Below are 11950 nucleotides of genomic sequence, written 5' to 3'. Positions count from 1 at the left end.
GACAAACAGATCACTACACTGGAAATAAATATTTAAATCTTACCAATGAAACATCATGAGAGTTAAAAATATTTTCTTAATGGATTGTGGATCTAAGTACTTTTAAATTTGTTTAAATTGTATTTTTTAATTTGTTATTTTGCTTTTTTTTTTTTTATTTTACCCTGCTCTAACGTGCTGTGATTGTGGAGATGGGCATTTATTCCTTAGCATATTTTTTAAGGTTAAAAATATCTTCATTACATTTCATTAGTCACCATTAGTCTCTGCACTAGTCACCTTTTTCTGCTAATCAGTGCCAGCTTCCCAAGATCACAAATCTCTCAGTTTTACATGGTTATTTTATCTATAAATCTGTGGTGCCTGCTTCCCAAGATCACAAATCTCTCATTTTTAAATGGTTATTTTATCTATAAATCTGTATGTAAATTTCTCTATACTTGTGACTTCACCATACTTCTACCTGGTATTCCATCCCCTCAGGACGTTAAGGTTATCATTAAGGCGATAAAATTAGGTAAACTAGTCCTTGCTAACTTCTTCCTAAAAACACTTTTAAGTCTTTAGTAAGTATTTATTATGTAATCAAGAATACTTTAATAGATCATAGTTTAATTCCAGAGAGAGTAAGATGACATGAAGAAGTGACATTGATTTCACTGTAAACTTCATCTGTTAGTCGGATTGGTCACATCAGATTAGCATTCTCACTTGTACACATGATCCCAAGAGTTCTTGATGCAACTCCTCTATTCGAAGCCTCCTGAGAGGAGTACACATCTATTAGGCTGATCATATAAAGGGATTTAGGTGAGGATGACGCATGCTCACATTCATGCTTCTGTGACACCACCATCCTGAATATTTGTACATCTCTTGTAATGGACAAGATGATTTTAAATGCATTATCTTTAAAACCCATTCAACTTGATGGTGAGGAAACTATCATCATTTTCATTGTATAAGGCATAAAACCAGGGTGAGGGAAGGGAGATCATAGTGTACTACCCTCTTTTCTTTCTTCACTGTGCTTCCTGATCTTGAGTCCTTGGATCAACTCCTAATTCTGTGAGCACTTAGTATATACCTCATGGTCTCTAACTTTGCCCAAGGTCTATGATGGCACTGTTTGAAAGTCTACAAAGAGTTCGTGTCTTGTTTATCATTATTGCACTGATTTTTCAAATCTTAGAAATGATTCTGTCCAGAAGTATTACATCAAGGCATAAAACAGATCAAAAATTTTTTGTTTTAACAAGAAGGTTATTGAGGAAGAAACATCTACTGTAGTCTTATAGATGGCATTAGGAGGAGAACAGATAAAATATGGCATCATCTGTGTTATGGCAGCCTAGAGCAAAGAGTAAGAAATAATTTGTGCAGTTGAAAGAACATGAGATAGGATGAGAATATTATGAACTTAATGTACTATATGGTTTAAATACAGTACAAGTGGTATGTATATTAAATACCATATATTATACTTATATTAAGAATTTAATTATGCTATAATGTATTTATATTATATAACTGGCCTTTATACTGGGTTCCATACAGTAAAATTAAGTTCCTACTATAATAAAGAATCATAAAACCTTAATGCTGAAGGGACTTAATACAAAACTAATTTCCTATTTTAGAGGTAAGGGAACAAAGATAGATTAGGATGAGATGGATGGTTCAATGCCTCATGGTCTGTTAATGGTTCAAACAGGACTAGAACTCAGGTCTCTTATTTTCCCAAGAGATGGGGTTTCTTTGGTTAGATTATGAATACCATGTAGTAATAAGGAAGAAATCATATAGTAAAGGTATTTTGATTTCTCCAGCATCACTAAGGAATATTCTGATTAATCAAATAGTTGTATATTATAAGCCATGCATGAATTTTTACTTTTTAAAGAATTTGCATTTCTTAATAGAATATCCCTCACAGAAACTAAATAGTACATGATTACATCTTATGCAAAGTCTAAAGGTTTTTCATGATATTTCAGCATTTCAGAATTATAAGCCATGCATGAATTTTTACTTTTTAAAGAATTTGCATTTTTTAATAGAATATCCCTCACAGAAACTAAATCGTACATGATTACATCTTATGCAAAGTCTAAAGGTTTTTCATGATATTTCAGCATTTCAGAATCATCGAGAAAGGCATACTAAAACATGGTCGATGAGAGTGGAGCTTTGAAGTATCAGTTATGGAACCAACCACTTGGTTTGGACCCTGACTCCACCTTTGCCTAGTGATATGATTTGGGGGCACATAATTTAGAAGAGTAGTGCTGTGCCATAATCTTCTCATGTGCACAGTAGGGATCATAATAGTAAACTCCACATAGATATTCAGCATAGAAATGCTGAGACGATTATATCAATTGTACACATTAGACACTTAGAGTACTGCCTGTCATAGAATAAAGGCACAGTAAATGTTTTTTAGATTATTTTCACTTTTAACATCAATTTTAGATGTAGAAGTTGTGGGTGTTTGGTATGATTTTAGAGTCACTTTAGTGTATGCCTTGAAATATTATTATTACGTGTGATAGCAACATATGTATATCACTTGCTTCTTTCCTATTAAAAATAATATGACAGCCTAAAATATTATAAACCACATCTTCTGTTTGAATGTTAGATGATCGAGTGAACATTTACTGTATCTCTGCCTATATGCCTGTATATGTAAATATATATACACACACATACTTTAAGCTACATTGTAGATTAATTTCTACTTGCCGTTTCTCCTTGAACGCTCACTAAAGCAATAATAATGTATTTGTAATTAGTAGGCAATAACTTTGCATTCTGCTTTCTTTCAGCTAACCCTTGCAGATATTACAATAAAGGTGACAACTGTGAAACTTTGCAAGATCAATGTAACAATGAAGAAGTGAAAAACTCTTGTGAGGCTACATGCCAGTGTAATGACAATGAAATAATATAAATTTGGTTCTTAGCATTTGTTTGCTTATAAAATAATATCTCCTTTGAGGCAGGATGTTATGTGTAGTTACAGAATATGGCTTTCCATGTATTTCTGGATTTAGATTTAAATATAAGCACAACTACAATGAAATGGAAACTTGCCTTTTGGGGGAATGATGCTTAAAGTTTTTAACAAGATTTCTATGATATCTAACATCAGTTATTTTAGACATATGCTATGAAATCAATTTTATTTTCTCATTTATAATTTCCTTAGTGTTTTCATAGACTTTTAAGAAAATAAAAAACAGTCTAACTTATTTTTCTAATTCAACTCTTAATGTTCAAATAAATGTTGGTTACTTTATTTAGTTTTTCCACCAGTGAGAATAGTCAGCAAACAACTAACTTGGTAGTCCCCTCTGCCCCCCATATAGTGCTATATCCTTTATTCTAAGGGCCTGGTTCCTCTGAAGGCTAAACTCACTTACAAACATTGCAAGTAAAATATGACTTTCCTATCTGCTCAAATTTGTGTCTGAGTTTCATTTGACTTTAGGATGGGGATTTATAATATTCCTTCATTTCTAACTATTAGAATCTACCAAATAGTACCCGACATTAATGTAAAAATCAATGCCTTCCAGTCACATTATTTATTTATGTATTGTTTTAACCTTACTGCACATAGCCAACAGTGAATGGAGAAATGTGAAATACTTTTCAAAATCTATAAAGGGTATGACTTGATCCAAGGCACTTGTAATACAAAGAAAAAAAAAGTTTACTTTTCTAAATTAAGTTCAGCTCAAATGGCAAGATTACAGGGACAGAAAAGAGAGCAGGGGTTGCTGGGGGCCAGAGGTGGGTGTGGGAGTTGATTACAAAAGGCATGAGGAAATTTTGGAGAGTGATAGAACTGTTCTATATCTCGATTGTGTCAGTGACTACATAATCCTTTTTGTTTGTCAAAGCTCATAGAAATTACACCAAAATGGCTAAATTACAGCTCAATGAAATTGATTAAAAATGAAAATTAAGTAGAAAGTAAATTTAAATCTAGCTCAAACTTTCCCTTTACAGTGATGGAAAGAAGTTCAATACCATTCAATTGTTGAGGAGGGGGCTGCTTTTAGATAGTACAATTTTGTTAACGCTTGTCCTGTTCAAGAAATTGACAGAAATGTCTAGTTCCTGCTGCCTTTGTCCTTGTCCAGGCAATATGCCTGTATATCCAAGGCTTATTCTTATGGTTCATTACAAGGTTAGCTGCTCTCCAGGTGGTATTTGCCATTCTCTGCATTAAGCTTGTCCATGATGAATTCTGAGAGGCCTTCAAGGCTGCAGAGCACAAGTACTCAGGCATGAATCCCAGCTAAGGTAACATTGCAGAGAGAGTCCCTACAGAGGACATGTTTCCCAACCATAGTGAATACTGAAGCCCCTGTCTCCTCCCACCCCAATCATCTTTGGGGGTTGAACTTACCTTTCATCAGTCCACAAAACATTCATTCATTCTATATTTCCTCCTTTCCCATTCAATACAGCCTTATTCCTTCAAAACACAAAAAGGTATCAATTTAGGAATTGTCTGGAAATAAGCTCAAACCACCCTCATACATTTAGGTTACCTTTCCAGCTTACCACCACCCCTTACATGAGAATTCAGATTTTAGTGAATAGTTTTGTTACTTTCTTAAAGGGAAGAAAGATTAATTGCCTTTTATTTCTACTTGGCAACCTATTTATTAGCAACTTATCCAGCTGCATTGAATCCTCACACCTTACTTAAAAAAAAATTGCTGATGATATCTAGTCACATTTATTATAGCAGCAACTCATAATCATTAAATACATTGCTCTCCATCTTTTGCATTATGGGATCTTTCCATACAATGTGGGTTTTTTGTTTTGATTTTGGTTTTGGTCATACACAGTGTATCCCTGACTGAATATGTTCTTTATGCTTTAGGGCAGAATTATGTCATCTTCTCCTCTAAATTAACTAATGTGAAGTCTACAGAATTTTCAAAGTAATTAATACATTCCATTTGTACTCTGATGGTGGCATTCATCCACGGCTTCCCATCATCTGGGGTCCCCCAGCAAGCTACTTAATGGTTTTGGGTTTTTTTAGCTTATTTTCCTTAAAAGTAAAGTACATGTGTAAAAATTACCATAGACAAAAATGAATCTCAGAATATGAGAATAATACAACACCACGGAGCGGTTGAAAAAGGAGCGAGGCTCTTGTGTATGGCATTCTGAACCGCCACGTTGCTGCTGAACTATGCTGCTTGCAAAAGTTCCCAAAATGTTCTGGGTGAACCTGAGCACCACTCTAAGAAAGCCACATACACGTCCACATAAGATCATCGTGATGGGAGAAGCTACCAATGACAGACTGAGCCAGTTCAAGCCACAGTGAGGACAAAGTAAGTCCATGATGTACTGGACTAAGAGCAACAGATTCATTAAAAAGTTTCAGTAAGAGAAGGCTCTATTTTTTTCTCCAGTCATCATCTCCTTTCTAGGAAACAGATCTCTTAGCAACATTTGGGTCAGTTTTTATAACTTCTCAGTCATTTGGTTGTGAACATTCAGTCCAATCTAGTTTAAAAATGCACTCTCAGATTTAGCTTAAAACAGGCTCTATTTTTCCTGCTGTGCTGGATGGAGAAAGGGCCAGAAGTAATGGCAGGAAGTGTCTTACATACCTGGCCAAGTGTCAGCAGTGCAAAGGCTGACCATGACTGATTTCATTCTGGCTCACACTGGGTCAGTGTGTTGTTTGTAGCTTTTGCCATCACGTTGGCCTTTATTGAGATGTGTCTCCCTTGGGCTTTTTTTTTTTTCCTTTTTGTCTTTTTTCATGACCGGCAATGGATCGCAACCCTCAGTGTCGTGCCCGTACCGGACCGGGACCAGCAACGGGATCGCAACCCTCAGTGTCGTGCCCTCACCTCGCTCAGCCAGTGAGCGGCCGGTCTGTATGTGGGATCCGAACCCTCGGCGGGAGCGCCACCGCCACGCTCCCAAGCGGCGCACTGCAGCAGTGTGCCACCAGGCCGGCCCCTCCCTTGGGCTTTTGCCAACTTTTTGCCACCAATCAGATTTCCAGATGGACAGTCCTCTTGCTTGGTGGACACCTGGGCATCCACACCACACCTACCTCACTTCTGTTGCTGTTGCTGAGAGCTCTGGACAGCACTTAGGTTCTACTTTCTGCTTCTAAGGGAGCTGGGGCATGAGTGCTCCCAAGCAGCGCACTGTAGCAGTGTGCCACCAGGCCAGCCCCTCCCTTGGGCTTTTGCCAACTTTTTGCCACCAATCAGATTTCCAGATGGACAGTCTTCTTGCTTGGTGGACACCTGGGCATCCACACCACACCTACCTCACTTCTGTTGCTGTCGCTGAGAGCTCTGGACAGCACTTAGGTTCTACTTTCTGCTTCTAAGGGAGCTGGGGCATGAGGGTGTTGGAGATACACCAGTTTCCTTTCCTTGCCCATTGAGTCATGGTTTGTTCTTTCCCTCAGGGCACAGGCTTCTCTGGCAAGCCTTCTGCCTTCTGAAATCTCAAGATGTGAATTAAGTTTATGTTCAAATGTGCTCCCAATACTCAAGGCATATGTATGTAACTCTATCAAGAAATCCCCACCTCACTGTTCTGGAGGTGGCACTATGGCACCAGTGGGTTGAGGATTCTGCAGATCAACAAACATCCACCTGAGGAACGAGAGGACCAGCCTGCCCTGTTTTGATGCACTGCCAATCTCTAAGACTGCATCTATGTTTTCTTGTCTTGGAGTGGGAGGGAAAACAAGTTGGTCCCTCCAGGCTTACAGCTGCAAATGGCTCCCGTGAGTCGTCTCCCTCAATCCCTTTTCTATTCCCCTTTTATAACTTGAGAAGAAGAAAGGCTGAGATAGTGATGCCGAGGCTGCTGTTACAGGTGTCAGAGCATCTACCTCTCGGTAAGCCAATGACCTATTTCTCCAACCAATCAATGTGTGTGTGGGGGGGGGCTATTACAAATTATCGGTATTAATACACTAACCCCAATTGTTTATATCCTGATTTGAACAAATAAAGTATAAAAAGACACCTTTATGATAAACAGGGATACTTGAATATAGACTCTTATTAGATAATATTAAGAAATTATTATTTGTTTTGTTATATGTGATAATATCATCATGGCTATGTTTTTAAAACAAGCCCATCTCAATTAAAGATACAGAGTGAAGTATTTATGAGATAAATGACATGACATCAGAAATGTACTATTTTAGAAAATCAGCAAAAAGGAAAAGTTGGGAGCAATATTAAGGAAGCTGCAATGGAAAAATATAACTAGACTGTCAAAACTAGGAGATGGTTACATGGGGACTCATTAAACTGTTTTCCCCATTTCTGTGAATATTGGAAAATTTCCAACATAAGAAGTTTTTTAAGCAAATCGTGATTATTTTTAAACATCTTTTTTCCAAAGGATATTTGCATCAAGGGACAGGGATTTATAGAAATCAGGGAGAGTGCTCTGGATTCTCAGATAAAGAAGCTAGATATTCCAGTAAAATTTGCCTAAATTTCTGAGGGGGCAGGAAGGAACCAACTCACATTTATCTTATATGTAGTCTATAAATTGAAAGATGGGTTGTTTTAGTCCGTTTTGTGTTGCTATAACAGAACTACCTGAGACTGGGTAATTTATAAAGAAAAGAGGTTTATTTGGCTTACGATTCTGGGACAGCTGCAATTGGCACAGGCCTCAGGCTGCTTCTACTCATGGCGGAAAGAGGCAGGCAGCCGGTGGGTACAAGTAGATCACATGGCGAGAGGAAGCAAGAGAGAGAGAGAGAGGAGGTGCCAGGGTCCTATAAACAACAAGCTCTCATGGGAACTAATAGAGCGAGAACTCACTCATTAATCCATTCATGAGGGATCCGCCCCATGACTCAATCAGTTTCCAACAGTGCCACATTGGAGATCAAATTTCCACATGAGTTTTTTAGGGAACAACACATCCAAACTCCATCATGGGTATATATTTTTTGCAGCCTTCCCCCTACCCTCTTTACTGGCATATTAACTTGCACTTAATGTATTGATTAAATTGTATGATTGGTTAGAAATTCAATAAATTAAAGTCATCATCTTTATTTGTCACTTTTGAATGTGCAGTAAAAGGAAATATTCAGAAAAACCTATAGAATTCTCAGAACTTATAATGTTGAGATAAATTGTGGGACCCAGATAGCTTAAGAGATGTATAATATTTAAAGTACTGAAGTTACTGCACATCTTAATTTTTGTAATTTGTGCCAATACTAACCATATTTCTACTCTCTTACATTTTAATGTGATTTTTGGAATGAGAGAGAAAGGGAAAAGGGTTAGCAACCATATCCACTGGGGCACTGTAACCACAGCAGGAAACTGTAAGACAGTTGAAAAACAAAAAATGATTGCTCCTGGGAGAGAACAAAAGTACGGTAGCTGCAACACAGAAACTACAGGACCCAGTAAAACCACTACTATCTACCGTGTGGAACAGAATAGTGACAACTGCTAGCAAAATTTTATTTATCACCATGCTCTTACTCAGCAACAATCAACACAGAAGACTGACTTCCATGACCAAAAGGGTGGAGATTGCTTGTGACCAAAAGGGTTGGAGATTGCTCTTCACCATCAAGAAAGTAATTCTGAAGCAGAAACCAGCTGGGTGTTCTCCAATTCAATTCAATTCTGACACATGACCAAAAGGGTGGAGATTGCTCTTCACCAGCAAGAAAGTAATTCTGAAGCAGAAACCAGCTGGGTGTTCTCCAATTCAATTCAATTCTGACACTGTATTCCTGAAGGTAGGATCAGAACTCACAGGTTGAGGGCTCAACTCCCAAAATGGCCCCCGTTTCAGATGCAAATTGCAAGTCCGGGCTCCTAGAACTTCTTTATAAGTTAAGTCAGGGCTTCCACAATTGCCTCCTCAGGTTCGATTGATATGCTGAGAGGATCACAGAATGCAAGGAAAGGCTTAATTACGTTTACTCATTTATTCAAAAGCATATTACAAAGGATACAGATGAAGAGAGGCATAGGAAAAGATATGGGAAAAAGGGCGTGGAGCTTCCATGCCCTCCATGAGTGTACTGCCTTCAAGGAACCTTTATGTCTTCAGCTATCTGGAAGCTCTCTGAACCCAGGCCTCTTGGGTTTTCATGGAGACTTCATTACATGGGCATGATTGATTAAATTATTGGCCTTGATCTTTGCAGTGGCCAGCCCTCATCCTAAAGCTATCTTGGGGCTACCAGCCATCAGCCAACTCATTAGTATACGAAAAGACACTCTTATCTCTTAGGCAATTCTAAGAATTTTAGGAGCTGTATGCCAGGAGACCAGTACAAGGCCAAACACACATTTCACAATGTCATGTATCTCAGCTGGTTCCTATAATCCATCAGTGTTTTCAAATGTTTATAGTTTCTTCACTACTGTAAAAATAATACGTAGAAGTTCAAGAAAATTTAAAAATATTAAAATCATATTTATAATGATCCATAATCCTACCACCAAAAATGATAATCAAATTGATCATTAGTATAATTTTCACCCTACAATCAGAGCCAGCCTTAGAGACTGTGGGAACCAGCGCAAATCAACTAGTGTGTTGACCTCGTTCCTTCAAAAATTCAGACAATGTCTGGCCAGATAGCTCAGTTTGGTTAGAGCACCATGCTGTAACACCAAGGTTAAGGGTTTGGATGCCCATACTGGCCAGCTGCCAAAAAAAAAATTGGACATGGATGAAATCTGGTTTATAATAAGAGTACAGGGAAACTTTAATGGGCAATAAAACCCCCAAAGGAAAACATGATCTTTATGGGTGAAAAGTAAATGAAGAGGAATAGTGTTTTTAATTAATTGTATGTACATGAGTCTCTTGTTTTATATTCTATATTTGTAAATTTCCTCCTTTCTTCCTGCTGCCTGTCTTTACCCCTTAGTTTCCTCATCAAACGGGGCCATCACAAACCACAATATCCTTTAGAAATTGTTGATCACATACATTCAACATCAGAAAATATCACTTACGATGTCATTTTATGAAACTGGCTGGCTAGTTCATGATGGGCAGTAGTTTAGGTGCTGTAAACTAGCAGGAGTTCGCAGAATGCCCTCGGTGCAATGACTCTATAGCTGTTGATCAGCGAGTGGCATTTTTTCCAAAGGAGCAGTTGATAGTTTCACTGAAGTGAAAGAAAATCAAAACAGAAGAGAGCCAGAAATCAAGAAGTCGTGGACAGTCAAGAGCTTAAGGCCACAAAGTCTCTCATGATACATGTCAATTAATCCCTGGGAGGTTGGGTCATAAGTGACCTAATCTTTAGAGCTGAGATAAATAAATAAACAAACAAACAAACGAACTCCAAAGTTATGTATGCAGATTTAACTTGAGGTTTATTTTCAGTAGCTGAGAAGTTGGGTTTGAACTGGTTGAGAGGGAAAGAATCTTAGGCTTAGTTAGGCATTGTATCAGGTAGAAGCCACTGTAAACACAGACTACTCAAGTCTTAAGAATAATCCAATGCTGGTTTGACAGGTAGTCTCTATAGAAACTCAAACGTAAACAGAAATAACCAAGTTATTACATCTGGGACAATATCTGCTGATTTGTTATTCCTACATGCAAAAGGTTTGTGAAAAAAATTATTAGTTTCAAAAAACTTTTTGAAAACATTTAGTAGACAATTTCTTATTTAGCTTAAAATGACTTTTTTTTCTGCAGAAATGTGTGTTTTTGTAGATAAACAATCTCATGATTCTGACTTATAAAAACACCCTAAATTCAGTGACAGATCCTACAATCCATAGCAGTTTTGTCAGGGTATCCTAATGTAGATGTATTTTTCCTAGGCTCCTCTCTAAATTTGTTAAGGAGGAGCAATATACATGTTGCAGCTTTTCTGTGAATACCTAGGAAGTCCTCAATAAATGTTTTGAGTGAATAATGAGATTAAAGAAATGTACAGAGAGGATACTGAATCATCAAGTTTCTTTCAAGTTACAAATTGCAAAAATCAAATCTTCTCTATGGAGAAAATAGGATTTGTTAAAATAATAGCAGGAAGCTCACAAAATCAACTAGAGTCCCAAAAATCAGGAAACAAGTCCTGCAAAAGCAAGCTGATGTCACAGGCAGAGAACATCACAGACACATTCTAGTTAAAAAACCACCACTATTGTTGTCACAAAGATCCCCCAAATTTTTAATTCATCTGCATTTTACATAACTGCCCCCAAATTCTCTAAGTTCCAGATATGAGAATCCAACTGAACAAGCTAAAATCATAGGTTTTAACTGCCAAAGTGGGAGAGGAGAGGATTGAAAATATCTGCCCCAATATGAGTTTCCACAGTGGGAAGCAAGGTCTTTAAAATTCTTTCAAAATAGAGTCTCAGATGTGGGTAGCCAAAAATGACAAAAATAAGGGTAATAGTTACATATGTTGTGTGCCTACTATGTCCCAGGCTTTGTCATAAGTCTTTCATATGCACTAACATTATGATCCTACAAAGTAATTATTACCCCCATCTTTTAGAGAACAAAACCAGTCAAAGAATTTGTGACTTACTCAGGTTCACGTGTCAAGTCAACATGCAGCTGGGATAGTAAGTTGGGAAGTGTGGATTCAAGGTCTGAGATTCTAAGCATTGGTCTATACTGCATACTTCAAAATACTCCCAAACACCTTTTTGCTATAATGCCTGACGTTTTGGGGTGCAGTTTTTATACCTTTAGGTTGTAATCCTCTAATAAAAATCTTAAGTGATTCTCTATTAAAACATTTAGACATATGACTCAGATATTCTATGACTTTTTTTTACCATCTTTAAAAATAAAGAGGGAAAACTGATATTCCAAGATACATGGTTTAGTTTTTAATTAAAAAGCTCTATATTATAATGTTATTGATATTTAAAAATAAGATACATATATATAT

General features: G+C 37.3%; 1 protein-coding gene across 1 annotated transcript in view; it reads left to right on the top strand.

Annotated features, from left to right (window-relative positions):
- The window catches only part of LOC103601593 (cysteine-rich venom protein-like), a 61552-nt gene extending 58596 nt beyond the window's left edge, over window positions 1–2956 (top strand). The window contains exon 8 of the mRNA XM_008586023.1: window positions 2832–2956. Coding sequence (XP_008584245.1) covers window positions 2832–2956 — 125 coding nt within the window. The remainder of the gene's footprint in view (window positions 1–2831) is intronic.
- Window positions 2957–11950: the final 8994 nt, after the last annotated feature.

Source organism: Galeopterus variegatus, unplaced genomic scaffold (genome assembly GCF_000696425.1).
Source record: "Galeopterus variegatus unplaced genomic scaffold, G_variegatus-3.0.2 Scaffold3802, whole genome shotgun sequence".
NCBI lineage: Eukaryota > Metazoa > Chordata > Mammalia > Dermoptera > Cynocephalidae > Galeopterus > Galeopterus variegatus.
The sequence above is the reverse complement of the archived record's forward strand: the minus strand, read 5'-3'. Positions and strand labels throughout refer to the sequence as shown.